The sequence below is a fragment of the Dendrobates tinctorius genome, unplaced genomic scaffold (assembly GCF_039654945.1).
Source record: "Dendrobates tinctorius isolate UK_male_01 unplaced genomic scaffold, ASM3965494v1 ptg000167l, whole genome shotgun sequence".
NCBI classification, from domain to species: domain Eukaryota; kingdom Metazoa; phylum Chordata; class Amphibia; order Anura; family Dendrobatidae; genus Dendrobates; species Dendrobates tinctorius.
The window spans coordinates 1,814,321-1,832,105 of NW_027361834.1; the positions used below are offsets into that span (position 1 = coordinate 1,814,321).

Sequence of the window (17,785 nt, forward strand, 5' to 3'; positions counted from 1 at the left end):
AGTTCCTCTGTAAGTGTTAATACTTACACAAAAGGCACATAGGAGTGGGTTCAGAGCAATTAGAGAGTGAGCAGCAAGGGCAGCATACACCAATTACTGGATTGCCTCACATAAAATTTTCTTTTCTAAGTCTTTGCCGTATAAGCCAGGAAAGCTCCCCGCCCCACATCACGCATGTTAAGTTATTCTGCCCCCGTTTCTCAGTGTATCCCATCGGCATCAGCCTAGGGGTTTCCACATTTTCACTGTAAGGAATAGAGCAGCAGACTGTAGTTAGAAAATTCTGGCTACGTAAAGCCATTATTACTATTGTGAGCTTTCTGCATATCCAGCTTTCTATGAACTTGATGCAACATGTCGAAATTGGTATTTTAGAGCATTATGTCAATCTGCATCCAATGTACGCATTCAAGGGTTTCCAGTTCACTTAAGATGGGAGAAAGATGCAACTATCAAATCACTAAGGCTGGTTTCACATTAGTGTTGGAACAACGCTGCGCACTGCGTCGGTAAGCCCCGCCCCGATCCAGCTCCCTGCCCGCCCCATCCGGGATCACCGCCTACTATCGCATTTGCACGCATGCGATCGGCGCACCCTATCTTTAGCATAGGGTGCGCAGAACATGCGCTGCCAGTGTGAAAGTAGCGTTCTGCGAACGTTTGACGGTGCGCCGTGCGCTCCGAAATGCAACATGTTGCATTTCGGCGCGCACGGCGCACCGTGAAAAGTGCGTAGCACGCTACTTTCACACTGGCAGCGCATGATCTGCGCACCCTATGCTGAAGATAGGGTGCGCCGATCGCATGCGTGCAAATGCGATAGTAGGCGGTGATCCCGGATGGGGTGGGCAGGGAGCCGGATCGGGGCGGGGCTTACCGACGCAGTGCGCAGCGTTGTTTCAACGCTAATGTGAAACCAGCCTAACCTAAAAAAAAAAAAAAAAAAAAAAAAAAAAAAGTGGCATATTGATGGTTTCTCCTAAGATTTTATAGCTTTGCCTTCAATTTTAAAAACCTAATTATCTTCTTTAGTTATAACTCTGGCCTAACTTTGTAGACCAGTTCCCATAAAACATCCATGAAGGAGGGGAGAAATATATATACTACACTAAAAGTGTATGGAAGACATGACCGGACCTTTCGTAGTAAGATCCAGCCCAGTGGATAAACTCTTCAGCTTTATTAATGCATTAAAATAGCTTTCCATCAATATTTGGTCCAAGAATTAGAACATCAACAAGTTTCTGCTCCAAAAAAGCCTTGATGTTCTTATCCTTGGATGACATATGGATGTAAAGAGGTTTTAATACATCAATAAATCTGAAGATTTATCCCCTGGACTGGATCTCACTCTCGTCTTCCCTACACTTTGCGTAGTATGCATTTCTCCCCTACGTCAGAGACTATTGCTATTGCTCCCGGCAGCGTCTGCTCCGTGCTACATACAAGAATACAGAGAGGTGGCTTCTCTCCTCTTTTGTACATGTGCCTCTCCTGTTTCCCTCTCTTCCTCCATCAGAGCCTATAGTTTGTGTAAGAAGTCAACATTCTGTTTGCAACTTTTCACAAGAAAACCCAGTACAATTTCTTCTTATAACATTTTATTGGTGTCTGCCTTGTCAATATAAAGTACAGTCATCCAAATTAAAAAAAAAAATTTCTTTATATAAAATGAATAGTTATAAATATTGAAAATGTTCCATTAGTTATTGGAGTGTTACAATTATTTATCATTTCAGTTTATAAATGAAACCATCCTAAAAAGGTAATCATACAGTAAGCACTTCATTAAGAAATTAAACTACTAAGGGTTAATCTCTACAACATTATAGAAAGGTAAAGTAGTTAAATGTTCAGGTTTGAATTAATGGTCGTTTCTCTCAACGACTGAGACACACGTTCCTATGGTCCTTAATATGCAGTCAATCACAGATTGGAACGGGTCAGCCAAGGAAATTCCTGAGGGGGGGAAAAAAAAATTAAAATGAGAAGGGATAATATAAAATGTTGCCTACTTTACGAAACCTAAAAGCAAGTACACAAAGTCATCATGAGCCACCCATACAAGACCACCACAATCATATGTTTGGAAATGCAATCGGTTTTTACTGTATACATTATTTAATTCAAATAAATCCTAAAATATTTTTCTAGGTTTCACTCAATGGCGTATAACACGGCTGAGTGCTAGCCAATGTTTTATTGGATAGCACTCGGTCCAATGCTATACTATGGGGCATGGCAAATCTGCAATTTTTTTTTTCTAGTGCCGATTTATCATGAGAAAACAATTGCAGCATGCTGCAAGTGCATCCGATGATTGGATCATGTCTAACCACACAAGTCTGTTGATGGGTGTGGAACATCAGACTACACTCGAATGTCATCCGAGTGCAGTCAGATGTGCGTGTACACAGACAATGGAAAAAATAAAAAGAGAAATTAAGTACTCCATCTTTTCCGCATCTGTGCCGAGATTACCTCGTGTGAGAGAAATGGGTCATATTTGGCACTTGCTCAATCTCTGAAAGAGTTTGAGCCGAGTGTCGTTAATGTAATAGGTCCAATTCTCTTGCAGAAGAGAATATACAGCAGTATGAGCATACCCTAAAAATGTAAAAAATTAGTCAAGTGACTACAGCAATCAGTGGTCACAGTGTCAAGATAATTGTAGACAATCCACATGGAAGTCACATCAGTGGTTACAAAAAGAACAACTGAAGCAGTCTGATGCACTACTAAACCATATTAAAGCTGAGCATTGTTTAAACTTGGAATCTCAAAGACATGAACAGTCTATAATTTTAAGGGTAGGTTAATTTTAACATTGAGAGATAGAGTATCAAAAATAAAATCCAGAAAAAAAAACATTGCATAAATTCTATAAATGTCTTTGCATTTTGCAGTGAGAAATAAGTATTTGATCCCTCTAGAAAACAAGACTTAATATTTGGTGGCAAAACACTTGTTGGCAAGCACAGCCGTCAGACTTTTTTTTGCAGTTGATGATGAGGTTTGCGCACATGTCAGGAGGAATTTTTGTCCACTCCTCTTTGCAGATCATCTCTAAATCATTAAGATTTTGAGGCTGTTGCTTGGCAACTTGAAGCTTCAACTCCCTCCATAAGTCTTCTATGGAATTAAGGTCTGGAGACTGGCTCCATGACCTTAATGTGCTTCTTTTTGAGTCACTCCTTTGCTGCCTTGGCTGTATGTTTTGGGTCATTGTTTTGATGGAAGACCACCACGGCCCATTTTTAATGTCCTGGCGGAAGGAAGGAGGTTGTCACTCAGGATTTTACGGTACTTGGCTCCATCCATTTTCCCATTGATGCGGTGGAGTAGTCCTGTGCCTTTAGCAGAGAAACACCCCCAAAACATAATGTTTCCACCTTCATGCTTGACAGTGAGGATGGTGTTGTTTGAGTCATAGGCAGCAATTCTCTTCCTCTAAACACGGCAAGTTGATTTAATGCCAAAAGACCTCAATTTTTGTCTAATCTGACCACAGCACCTTCTCTCAATCACTCACAGAATCATCCAGGTGTTCATTGGCAAACTTCAGATGGGCCTGAATATGTGCCTTCTTGAGCAGGGGGACCTTGAGGGCACTGCAGGATTTTAAACCGTTACAACGTAATGTGTCACCAATGGTTTTCTTGGTGACTGTGGTCCCAGCTGCCTTGAGATTATTTACAAGTCCCCCCCCCCCCCGTGTAGTTTTAGGCTGATCTCTCACCATCCTCATGATCAAGGATACTCCACGATACTCCACGAAGTGAGATTTTGCATGGTGCCCCAGATCAATGTCGATTGAAAGTCATTTAGTATTTCTTCCATTTCCATACTATTGCACCAACAGTTGTCTTCTTCTCACCCAGCGTCTTACTTATGGTTTGTAGATCATTCCAGCTTTGTGCAGGTCTATGATCTTGTCCCTGACATCCTTATAAAGCTCTTTGGTCTTGCCCATGATGTAGATGTAAGGCTGAGTTCACACGTGGCTTTTTTTTGCGTTTCCGCGGCGGTTTTAACCGCGTGATTTTGCCGCGAAAACGCGAAAAATAAGCATCCCATGCATTCCTATGGGATTCCGCAATGCTGTGCTAATGCTGCGGTTTTTACCGCGGCGGAATCGCTTTGCGGTAAAAACCGCAGCATGCTCATTAATTTGCGGAATTGCGGCGATCCCGCACCCATAGGAATGCATTGTTCCGCTTACTTCCCGCATGTGGCTGTGCACACCATGCGAAAAGTAAGCAGAACATTTGCGGATGGTACCCACGGTCCGGAGGAGAGGAGACTGTCCTCCGGGCTTTGGGTACCATATCCCTGTAAAAAAAAGAATTTAAAAATAAAAAAAATATTGTTATTCTCACCTTCCGGCATCCCGTGCAGCCTTCCCGCCTCTCTCCACGCTCCCGGTCCCAGTAGTCCTTTGCAAAAATGCCCGCGATGGCGTCCGTTCTCGCGGTCATCCGCGCGACGTCATCGCGAATTACCGCGAGACATCGCGATCCCGCGAGAACGGACGTCATCGCGGGCATTTTCGCAAAGGATTGCTGGGAACTCCTGCACAGGACGTCGGAGGGTAAGAATAATACCATTTTTTACATTTTATCTTTTACTATTGATGCTGCATAGGCGGCCTCAGTAGTAAAAAGTTGGTCACACTTGTCAAACACTATGTTTGATGAGTGTGACCAACCTGTCAATCAGTTCTCCAAGCGATGCTCCCGATCGCTTGGAGAATGCTAGCGTTTTGCAAGCTAAATACGCTTGCAAAATGCTAGTTTTTCCGCGGGAAAATCGTGGGAATTTAAAATGCGATTTTCCCGCGGAATGGAATTCTCGCGGTAATTTCCGCGAGAGTTCCGGTACGTGTGCACTTAGCCTTAGAGTCTGACTGATTAACACCTTCACGACCAATCACGCCACACAAGCGTCATGAAAACTGGTACCAATCTGACCAGTGACGCCTATGAGGCGTCATGACTTTAAAGCCCCCCTGCGGGGCGGGTGACCTAGGTCACTGAAAGCTCACCCGACCCGCAGATACAGAGGGCTTTGTACTTCACCACGGGGGGCGTGGCTTCGCCCCCACGTGGCTACGATCGCTCTGATTGGCTGTTTCACTTTTAACAGCCAATCAGAGCGATAGTAATATTGATGAAATATTACAATCCAGCCATGTCCAACGCTGCTGTAGCATCGGACATGGCTGGTGACACCGATCCGACCCCCCCCCCCCCCCACCGGTTAACAGGGGCGATCTGCCCTCCGCCACTGAATGACAGCGGCGATGTGCCGCCGCTGTCATCTGCCCCCCCCCCCCCCGCCTTCCAATCGTCCCCACCCCTGGTACTCACCGAGTACCGCTATGGCTCCCGCGGTCCCGGACCATGGGCGCCGCCATACTGGAAAATGGTGGGCGCATGCGCAGTGCGTCCGCCGGCTGCAATTTCCTTTCATTCATTTTGATCACTGTGATAAACTTTCACAGTGAACAAAATAGAATGAAAAGTAAATAAACCCCCCGTTTATCACCCCCATAGGCAGGAACAGCTAAAAGAATACCATACCACCATGGTTACTTACCGGTAGCCGGTTTTTCCGGAACCCATGACAGCACCACATGAGAGAGGGATCCGCCCCGCCAGGACAGGAACCTACTGAAACATAAGGGGCGGCACCTCTCCCCCGCTTCAGTTGGATTAGAGCATTTGAGAGGACTTCCCGGTTAGTTACATATTTATCCAACACCACATCACACAAATACACCCGACTATTGTGCACACCCAAACGGTGAAAAAAGGGGGGGAAATATACGGGTGCTGTCATGGGTTCCGGAAAAACCGGCTACCGGTAAGTAACCATGGTGGTTTTCCCTTCAACCATGACAGCACCACATGAGAGATTCTGGAGACTTCGAACACCTTAGGGAGGGACCACCGCTTGCAGCACCCTTCTACCAAAGGTCAAGTCAGCAGAGGAGGATAGATTTAGTCTATAGTGTCTAAAGAAAGTTGAGGGTGAGGCCCAGGTAGCGGCCTTACAAATTTGCTCTATTGATACCTCTGCTTTCTCAGCCCAGGAGGTCGCCACGGCTCTGGTGGAATGAGCCTTGATGCCGTCAGGAACCGGGACGCCACTAGCTGAATAGGCTACACTAATGGCCTCCCTAATCCATCGGGCAATAGTCCCCTTTGACACTCCATAACCTTTCCTAGCACCCTGGAAGGCTACGAATAGGGACTGGGACCTCCTCCACTGGCTGGTTATAGACATATACTCCACTAGGGTTCTTTTAACGTCTAGGCTATGAAATTTCTCCTCCCCTGGGTTTTTCGGATTCTCGCAGAAGGAAGGGAGGACAATTTCTTGGTTTCGGTGAAAGTTAGTTACTACTTTCGGCAAGTAAACAGGGTCTGTTCTCATAACCACCCTATCCTGGTATATCTGGGTATATGGTCGGTTGACTGACAGGGCCTGCAAGTCACTAACTCTACGTGCCGACGTTAGAGCTACCAAAATGATGGTTTTTAGGGTGAGATTTTTAGTTGAAATCTGCTGTATGGGTTCAAACGGCTCCTTCGTAAGGGCTTCCAGCACCAGATTTAGATCCCATGGAGCTATTTTTGGTAAGGAAACTGGCCTAGATCTGTGGCAAGATTTTATGAACCTGGCTACCCATCTGTTTGCCGCTATATTGCAATTGTATAATGCACCCAGCGCTGAAACCTGTACCTTGAGGGTATTAACCGCTAGGCCTAGCTGTAGGCCTGCCTGCAAGAACTCCAAGATGGACTCGATTGGGAGTTCTTGACCTAACGGTTTTCCCAGGAATTGTAGAAATTTCTTCCACGTCCTGCCATATATGTTGGTTGTTATTGGTTTTCTACTTTTCATTAGAGTAGTCACCAACCCCGGGGAAAAACCTTTATCTCTCAAAAGTGCCCTCTCAAATTCCACTTCGTCAGATGGAACCCCTTGACTTGTTTGTGGAATATCGGCCCCTGAGCTAATAAATCTGGAATTTCTGGCAGTACCCACGGGTCCGAGAGAGACATCATTTGCAGTAGTGAAAACCACGGTCTTTTTGGCCAGAACGGGGCTATGAGGATTACTCTAGCTTGCTCGTCTCTTATCTTTTTTACCACTGCCGGGATTAACGCTACTGGGGGAAAGGCATAGCTCAGTTTGAACAGCCACGGGATTTGCAGAGCGTCTACTGCCCACGGGTTTTCCCCTGGGTTTAATGAGCAGAACCTCCTCACCTGCCGGTTGTTTTTGGTGGCAAAGAGGTCGATCACTGGCTGCCCCCATAACTGTACTATCCTCTGGAATATTACACGATTTAAGGCCCACTCTCCCTGTTTTAACTTGTTGCGGCTTAGAAAGTCGGCTTGAACATTTTCTGTCCCTTTGATGTGTAGGGCCGTCAGGGAGGTTAGATGTTGTTCTGCTTTGAGAAAGATTCTTTTGGCTTCGTCCATTAGGGAGTTTGACCTTGTCCCTCCCTGGTGGTTGACATACGCCACTGCCACCCTGTTGTCTGACATAATTCGGACATTTTGACCCTGTAGCATGGGAATGAATGCCCCCAAGGCTCTGTTTACCGCTCTTAACTCCCTTAAGTTGGAGGAAGCCTTCTGCTCTAGGTGACCCCAGGACCCTTGGGCTATTTGTTCTCTCAGGTGTGCCCCCCATCCCGAGGAGCTTGCGTCCGTCAATATTACATCGGACACGGGCCTGTGCCACAAAGTTCCTCCTGCTAAATTTGTGCCGTCTAGCCACCAAGTGAGAGAGTTTTTCCCCTTTTCGGAAAGTTCCAGCTTCCCTTCTAAACGCCCTTTCAATCGTTTCTGGGCTGACAAGATTTCCGCCTGCAGTTGTCGGGTATGAAACTGTGCCCAGTTGACCGCAGGGATACAGGCTGTTAGCGTGCCCAACAGGGACATTGCCCTTCTTAGGGTCATGTGAGGTTGTTGTATTGCTGTAAGGGTCATTTCTCTCACTTTCTCTAGTTTTTTCTCTGGCAAGAGACAAACTTGACGGTCGGTGTCCAAGACGAAACCTAGAAATGTTTGTTTCCTTAGGGGTTGAAGTTTTGATTTCTTTAAGTTTACCATCCAACCCAGTCTTTGCAGGGTTTCTGTTATTTTCTCTACTTGATGTGCGCAGTGATGTTCTGAATTGCCAATGACCAAAAAATCGTCCAAGTAAGGCACCATAATCACATTGTGGATTCGAAGGAAAGCTGTCATTTCCGCTATTACTTTCGTAAAAATCCTTGGCGCTATGGAGATGCCAAACGGAAGAGCTGTAAATTGAAAGTGCCTGAGGTCGCCCTGGATGTATAGGGCTACCCTCAGGTATTTCTGGTATTCTGGGTGCATCGGGATGTGGTAATAGGCATCCTTCAAATCTATTACGGCCATGAAGCAGTTGTGGTGTAACAGCTTTATGGCCGAAGTCACCGATTCCATTTTGAATGTTTGGTTCATGATCCATTGATTGAGGCGCCTGAGATTTATTATCGTTCTGAAGGAGAGGTCTGGTTTTTTTATTAGGAAGAGGGGAGAATAGAACCCCCTTCTCTCTTGATCTTTTGGGACCTCTATTAGAACTTGTTTCTCCAACAGTCCTAAAATTTCTGTTTCTATGGCTGATTGCTCTCCTGGTTCCTTTCTGACTGGGGTCACCACAAATGAAGCTCTTGGATGCTGGAAGAAAGGGATTTTTAGGCCATTCTTTATAATGCTCAGAATCCAATTGTTGGCCGATATTTTCTCCCATTCTTGAGAAAAGAGCTTCAATCTTCCCCCCACCGGAGGGCTGGCGTCATTGCGGGGATTTTTTGGCGGTTGAGGTAGTTCCCCCAAACATGAACCCTGGTTCTTTTTTCCTCGTCGTCCCACCTTTTCCGCTCTCCCGGGGGACGGCCCCGATTGAACTTTCCCCTCCGAAAGGGCGGTCTCCTTTGATCACCCATGAATCTGGGGAAGCCCTTCTTTTTATCACCGGCCTTCTCCAAGATGTCATCCAGGTTTTTCCCAAACAGGAACTGCCCATCACATGGCAACGAGCATAATTTCGCCTTAGATTGAATGTCCCCAGGGCAGCCTTTGAGCCATAACGCCCGTCTTGCGGCGTTCGATAGCCCCGCTGCTCTTGCCGTTAACCTCATTGAGTCGGCGGAGGTGTCAGCCAAGAAAGCGGCAGCTCCGTGTAGCAAGTACATTTCTCCTAATATTTTCTCTCTTGGTACCTTGGAGGCTAATTTTTCTTCAAGTTGTTGCAACCAGACCATTAATGACCGGGCTGTGCAGGTGCCGGCTATTGCCGGTTTCAGACCCCCTGCCGCTGCCTCCCAAGTGTGCCTTAAGTATGAGTCCGCTTTTTTATCCAAGGGATCTCTCAAAACCCCTGAGTCCTCCAGGGGCAGGGCCGACTTCTTGGAAGACCTAGACACTGCTGCGTCAATCTTTGGGACCTTGTCCCAGACGTCCGTGTCTTTAGCCTCAAAGGGGTATCTTCGCTTTGAAGAGGAGGGAAGGCTACCTGACTTCTCCGGTTTCTTCCATTCTCTTTCGATTAGGGCCTGAACCTTGTCATTGACCGGAAAGGTACGCTTCTTCCTTTCTTGCAGGCCGCCAAACATTACATCCTCCAGTGATCTCTCTACCTTCTCCTCTTGCAGGCCCATAGTGGACCTGATGGCTTTGAGGAGAGCGTCCGTATCTTCTACGGGAAAGCAAGGTCTGCCCCCCGTATCACTGTCTGAGGATGAAGATGACCCGTGCTCAACTTGATACTCCGAAGAGGAGGAGCCTGACGAGGAACTCGGGGAGGCTTTCCTACTCTTCCTCTTCTTTTTTAATAATTTTTTAAGTGAGCCCTGTACCTCAGATTTTATTATCGATCTGAGGTTTGTTGCCAGGCTCGGCACCTCTTCAGCCATAGTCCGCTGGATACAGCTGACACATAAGTCCTTTTGGTAGTCTTTTGCTAAAGGGCTGTGGCATATGGCACATTCTCTATTTTTCTTTTTGCTTATAGCTTTTTTGCCTCCCTAAAAAAAAAACAAAAAACAAGACATAGGAAGGCCTATTATTGTCTAACTTTCATGGAGATCACTCACCACCCAGGAAAGACGGATACCGGGCTCTGGGGCTGCGAAGGAGCGTGCGCTCTGCGCTCTTTTGATCTCGAGGAATCCCTCGATCGGTGACTCGGACGGCTGCTGCTTTTGCCGCTTGAGCGGCTCTTGCGACCAGAAGCTTGCGATGGGGGCAGGGACAATGGGGACGGTGAGCGATCCTCCTGAGACGCCATTGTCACCCCTGCAGCCGCTTCTGCTCCTTCTTTTATGCGGTGAGTGAGCCCCTCATTACCCCTCCCCCCCGCGACCGCCAGCCGCTTCTCCTCGCCGTGTCGTGCCCGGCGCCATGACCGTCGCGTCCTGATGACGTCAGCGGTCGCGCTCCCACGTCAGACGCCGGTCTCTGCCCCCGGCTTCCCCTGCATGCAGGGGAAGGAACGGGCGCGCGCGCAGGGGGAGGGCGGCACAGGGAGGAACCTCCGAAGGGAGGACATCGGAACGTGCCCGCACGAACCCGGGGCCCGTATGAGGAAAAACCCCGGGGACTGCGCTACCAGCTGCCGACGGCCAGCGTCGCAGGTAAGCCAGCCCTGCATTTTTACACGCCGGGACGGCCCTGGGTCTTTTCATCCTGACAGGCACCGCCGCTGTCAGAGGGATTCCTTTCCAGGACAGGAACCCAACTGAAGCGGGGGAGAGGTGCCGCCCCTTATGTTTCAGTAGGTTCCTGTCCTGGCGGGGCGGATCCCTCTCTCATGTGGTGCTGTCATGGGTGAAGGGAAAAAAGAAATTATTTTTATTTTTCCATTAGGGTTAGGGTTGGAACGAGGGTTAGGGTTATGGTTGGAATTAGGGTTAGGGGTGTGTTGGGATTAGGGATGTTTTGGGGTTAGGGCTGTGGTTAGGGGTCTGTAGGGGTTAGGGTTGAAGTTAGAATTGAGGGGTTTCCACTGTTTAGGCACATCAGTGGGTCTCCAAACGCGACATTGTGCAACCATTGATTCCAGCCAATTTTGCGTTCAAAAAGTCAAACGGTGCTCCCTCCCTTCCAAGCCCCGACGTGTGCCCAAACAGTGGTTTACCCAAACATATGGGGTATCAGCGTACTCAGGAAAAATTGCACAATAACTTTGGGGGTCTAATTTCTCCTGGTACCCTTGGGAAAATATATTTTTTTTTTTAAATTTTCACGTCTCTGCGTTATAAACTTCTGTGGAGCACTTGGGGGTTCAAAGTGCTCACCAGGCATCTAGATAAGTTCCTTGGGGGGGTCTAGTTTCCAAAATGGGGTCACTTGTCGGGGGTTTCTATTGTTTAGGCACATCAGGGGCTCTGCAAACTAACGACGACCTCAGACCATTCCATCAAACTCTATTTCAAAACGTCACTACTTCCATTCCGAGCCCTTACGTGTGCGCAAACAATGATTCCCCCCATATATGGGGTACCAGCGTACTCAGGACAAACTGCACAACAACTTTTGGGGTCCAATTTATCCTGGTACCCTTGTGAAAAAAAAAAAATTGCTGGCTAAAAATCATTTTTTTGAGGAAAAAAAATTATTTTTTATTTTCACGGCTCTGCGTTATAAACTTCTGTGAAGCGCTTGGGGGGTTCAAGGTGCTCACCACACATCTAGATAAGTTCCTTGGGGGGGGGGGGGTCTAGTTTCCAAAATGGGGTCACTTGTGGGGGGGGGGTTCCACAGTTTAGGTACATCAGGGGCTCTGCAAATGTAACATGATGCCCGCAGTCCATTCCATCAAAGTCCGCATTTCATAATGTCACTACTTCCCTTCCGAGCCCTGAAGTGTACTCAAACAGTGGTCCCCCCGACATATGGGGTACCAGCGTACTCAGGACAAACTGGACAACAACTTTTGTGATCCAAGTTCTCCTGTTAGCCTTGTGAAAATTAAAAAAAAAAAAAAAAAAAAAAAAAAAAATTGGGGATGTGTCAGCCCCTGAGGAAGAAGTGCTGTACACTTCGAAACGCGTTGGGAAAATAGTTAAATCCTTCATCATAACCTGGATTCGTCATTTGGTCAAGCAGCGCACTAAAAGTCCATGAATTTGTTCCATAAGAAACTCATGTCTATCAGTGGGCAAACTTACAAAACCAGCAAGGGATCAAATACTTATTTCCCCCACTGTATAGTTGTTTGATGTTTTTCCAGGACTTAAAGTAGTGACAAAGATCTTCAGATCAGAAAAGAAATTAAATTAATTGTGATTCCCCAAAAAAGGGTATATGACCAATTTCATCCAGCAAACAGGACATTTTTACTTTGAACTCTCTCTGTCAGACCAGGTTCACACATCCGTGACACATGGACCATGCAAACAGAGGAATATCTGGCCTGACTGCTGGGACTCTTGACCGGACCCAACTACCTCATACATGGCTCAGACAGTTTGCTCATGTCAGGAGACCAGGCGGTCCACCTACAATGTGAAACCAGCATAACACTTATTTGTAGAAGTCATTACATCACGTTTAACCTGAATTAGAAGGCTGATTAAAAGACCTGAGAAAAGAAGACTAAGTTACCTGCTCCTTCCGGTCAGACTGCGGATCTATCATGACGTTGATGAGAGATGGGACGTTTTTATTGGCGAAGCTAGAATTTAATGCTTTCTGCAGTTCTTCAGGAGTATTCACAAAATATCCTTTCCCACCAAAGGCCATCATTACCTGCTCATAGCGAGCATTCGGCTTCAGCGAAACAGGAGGTGCGCTGAAGAACATTGGAGAGCAAAATTAAAAAAATACTGAATTATCTCCCACTATTAAACAACAAATCCCTTTCTTTAGGGCTCAATAGTAAATGTGAATATATAAAACTTTGTATTATATCTGATCAGAGTTCTACTTTTTTTTTTCTCCCCTTTGCCTGAACTCAAACATTCACTCTGAAAAAATAGCTCAGTCTTGCTCAATACAGACTGCTGCCAGCACAGCGAGGTGACAGGTTACTCTCCATGAAGGTAGGGAGGGTTGGGAGGAGAGTGATATAAACCATTCTGGGGGAAGGGAGACCCAGAAAGATTGCGCTGAGCTACCTAACTTCTGTCTTTTACCTCATCACAGAGCAAGATTCAGATATACATGGCTCAGCCCTGCTGTGAAATATCCTCCATGCTGCTGCTTTTCTCTGCGATAACATCCCTTGGTGCTGTGATGTGTATGGCAGAGATCAATACAGCTGGTTGTCTCTCACTAGCTCAGAGTCAATTGCAAATTAGGAAATTACAGACTATAGCGTGGAATACTAGGAAAAATGCAGGATAGAAGTCATAATAGCCAATTATTCCCTATCTACACTGAGTAATTCAAGAGAAAAGGAGCACACTGCTGACCAGTGTAGCAACACGCAGAAGCCATTAACTATGGTACTTAGGACCTATAGTGGTCAGAGTACCTTGAATTTAGGAGACCAAAATATACAAAATAAACTGCTCTAATACAATACATTATCCTACTTGGCCATTTTATGAAAAAAATTGCCCACACTTTTACTTTAAAAAGGTGTCTGCCTGTATTATCAACCCTCCTAAACCATCTATATGGGCATGTAGGTCATAGGCAGCTGAATAAAATTAGATTGGATCACAGATATCAAAAGTTCACTTATTCCAGAGACATCAACTTTTTTTTTATATGTAAAAGAGCTGTTTAGGACTATGGACCAGACACATGTGCATAAAAAGAAGCTCAATGAAAGGGGAGTTACCAGTGCGAACCATGTAACTAACAGAGCAGTAGAACTGAACTTTGTCGCCTTACAAACATTTGCTGCAGCTCTCTGTTCTGCTGTATTACAAGAATGACTGCCAGGGAGATGGAAGCTGAAGCTGAGAGGAACCTGCATATGTATCAGTTATAATCACACACAGCTCTGCAGTGAGATCAGGAGAGCAGAGAGCGGCCATTACACAACACACAGCCGCCTTCTATTTACACTAATCTCTGGAGGCAGATCAGTGTCCGGCCCATAGCCCTGGAACAGCTCATTTAAATAAAAGAAAAGCATGGATTTGACTGGAATAAGACATCAGATCGCAGGTATCAAGGTATCATGTTATTCAGCTTCCTATGATCTGAATGCCCATTTAGACAGCTTAGGAGGGTTGCTCCTACTGACAGATTCCCTTTAAAGGGAATCTGTCACCCCATTTTAGCCCTATAAGATGCGGCCACTGCCATCAGGGGCTTATCTACAGCATTTTGTAGTGCTGTAGATAAGCCCCGATGAAATCTGAAAGATAAGAAAAACATGTTAGATTATACTCACCGGGGGGCAGAGTCGGGTGCGGTGGGTGTCGTGGTCCGGTCCGGCGCCTCCCATCTTCATACGATGATGTCCTCCTCCTTGCTTCTCCTTCGGCTCCTGTGCAGGCGTACTTTCTCTGCCCTGTTGAGGGCAGAGTAAAGTACTGCAGTGCGCAGGCGCCAAGAAAGGCCAGAGCGGTCCAGCGCCTGTGCACTGCAGTACTCTGCTCTGCCCTCAACAGGGCAGATAAAGTACGCGTGCGCAGGAGCCGCAAGGAGGAGGACATCATCGTATGAAGATGGGAGGCGCCGGCCGGGACGGCGACACCCATCGGACCGGACCGAACGCCAGGGTGAGTATAATCTCTTTTTTCTTATCTTTCAGGTTACATCGGGGGCCAGCGTCGGACTGGCCCACCGGGGAACCGGAGGATTCTCCGGTGGGCCCTGGCATCTGGTGGGCCCTGGCACCTGCTGGCATACAGGGCCAGCAGTTGCCTAGGGCCCCCGCTGCTCCAGGGGCCCCCAGCCAGTGGTGTGTCGCACACCATGCAGCTGCTATGGGGGCCCCTGCCAGCGGAGCAGCAGCGGGTGTCAGGAGCCCCTGTCCCCGCTGCTAAAGAGAAATGAATATTCACTGCGAAGCAGTGAATATCATTTCAGGTCTCCACCCCCAGAGGCCCCGCCCCCAGCCCAGTAAGCCGCTCTGCAGACTACAGCTGTAAATCAGGGCCGGCGCCGCCCTCAGTCCTCTCTGCTCCTGACTCACAGCCAGTGCGCGATGACGTCACTACATCGCGCACCCGCTGTGTGTCTGGCAGAGGGGGCAGCTCCTGACACTGAAGCCGGGATCAGCGTGGGAGCGAGGAGGAGAGGTGAGTATTGTGTTTTGTTTTTTTTATATCCATCCGTCTCTACATCCATCCGTCTCTACATCCATCCGTCTCTACATCTATCTATTATGTCTATCTATCTATCCGTTATCTATCTCTATATCTTTTCTCTGTATCTATCTCTATAGCTATATCTCTCGCTATCTATCGCTCTCTCTATATCTATATCTATATATCTATCTCTATATCTCTCTCTATATCTATCTTTCTATCTCTATATCTATATATCTATCTTTATCTATTTATCTCTATATCTTTTCTCTGTATCTATCTCTCTCTATATCTATTATCTCTATATCTATATCTATCTCTCTCTATATCTATTTATCTCTATCTCTATATCTATCTCTCTGTATATCTATCTTTCTATCTCTATATCTATCTTTCTCTATTTATCTCTATATCTATCTTTCTATCTCTACATCTATCTCTATCTTTCTATCTATATCTATCTATTATGTCTATCTATCTCTATCTACATATCTCTATACGTTCTATCTTACTCTATCTCTATATTTATTATCTATCTCTATTATCTATACCTATCTCTATTTATCGATCTCTGTATCTATCTCTCTCTATATCCATCTCTCTCTCTATCTTTATATCTATCTACCTATCTATCTCTATATATATATATCTCTATCTATCTATCCATCTCTATCTCCATATCTATCCCTATCTCTATCTCCATATCTATCCCTATCTCTATCTCCATATCTATCCCTATCTCTATCTCCATATCTATCCCTATCTCTATCTCCATATCTATCCCTATCTCTATCTCCATATCTATCCCTATCTCTATCTCCATATCTATCCCTATCTCTATCTCCATATCCCTATCTCTATCTCCATATCCCTATCTCTATCTCCATATCCCTATCTCTATCTCCATATCCCTATCTCTATCTCCATATCCCTATCTCTATCTCCATATCCCTATCTATCTATCTCCATATCCATATCTATCTCCATATCCATATCTATCTCCATATCCATATCTATCTCCATATCCATATCTATCTCTATATCCATATCTATCTCTATATCCATATCTATCTCTATATCCATATCTATCTCTATATCCATATCTATCTCTATATCCATCTCTATAGCCATCTATCTCTATATATCTATCTTTCTATCTAACACTATATCTCTATATCTATCTCTATATCTCATTATCTATCAATCTCTATCTCTCTCTTTATCTATCTATTGATCTATCCATCTATCTCTATCTATTATAGATATCTATTATCTCTATTATCTATATCTATCTATCCATCCATCTATCTCTATATCTAGCTATTATCTCTATATCTTTCTATATCTGTCTCTATATCTATCTATCTCTATATATCTCTATATCTATTTTTATTTATAGCCATCTATCTATATATATTTATCTCTATATCTATTAATAATAATAATAATAATAATAATAATAATAATAATAATTATTATTATTATATCTGTATATCTCTATCTATTATCTATCTCTATCTATTATCTATCTCTATTATCTATCTATCGCTATATCTTTCTATCTATAGCTATCTATCTCTATATCTATCCTCTATCTATCTCTATATCTATCTACCTATCTATATCTATCTTTATATCTATCTCTATCTATCTCTATGAATCTTTCTATCTATATCTACTTTCTATCTCTATATCTATCTATTTCTACATCTATCTTTTTATCTATATCTATCTAACTCTATATCTATATATCTATATAGTATTATACCCTATGAGGGGGGCAGTATTATACCCTATGAGGGGGCAGCATTATTCCCTATGAGGGGGGCAGTATTATACCCTATGAGGGGGGCAGTATTATACCCTATGAGGGGGTGCATTATTCCCTATGAGGGGGTGCATTATTCCCTATGAGGGGGTGCATTATTCCCTATGAGGGGGGCAGTATTATACCCTATGAGGGGGGCAGTATTATACCCTATGAGGGGGGCAGTATTATACCCTATGAGGGGGGCAGCATTATACCCTATGAGGGGGGCAGCATTATTCCCTATGAGGGGGTGCATTATTCCCTATGAGGGGGTGCATTATTCCCTATGAGGGGGTGCATTATTCCCTATGAGGGGGGCAATATTATACCCTATGAGGGGGTGCATTATACCCTATGAGGGGGTGCATTATACCCCATGAGGGGGGCAGTATTATATTCTATGAGATGGCTGCATTATATTCTATGAGATGGCTGCATTATATTCTATGAGATGGCTGCATTATATTCTATGAGATGGCTGCATTATATTCTATGAGATGGCTGCATTATATTCTATGAGATGGCTGCATTATATTCTATGAGATGGCTGCATTATATTCTATGAGATGGCTGCATTATATTCTATGAGATGGCTGCATTATACTATGTGAGGGGGCTGCTTTATATTCTATGAGGGGGCTACCCCAACTCCTGCTACATAATTAAGACATGTACAACCTTATATTATACCCGGATATTAGCGTGTTTTACCG

The 17,785-nt window shown here is 45.2% G+C and overlaps 1 protein-coding gene across 1 annotated transcript in view; it reads right to left on the reverse strand.

The window, feature by feature from the left end:
- Nucleotides 1–1,584: 1,584 nt before the first annotated feature.
- Nucleotides 1,585–17,785, reverse strand: part of HACL1 (2-hydroxyacyl-CoA lyase 1) — a 55,609-nt gene continuing 39,408 nt past the window's right edge. The window contains exons 16-17 of the mRNA XM_073550720.1: nt 12,657–12,843; nt 1,585–1,959 (exon numbers count right to left, since the gene is read on the reverse strand). Of these exons, the coding sequence (XP_073406821.1) occupies nt 1,927–1,959; nt 12,657–12,843 (220 nt within the window). The 3' untranslated portion in view covers nt 1,585–1,926. The remainder of the gene's footprint in view (nt 1,960–12,656; nt 12,844–17,785) is intronic.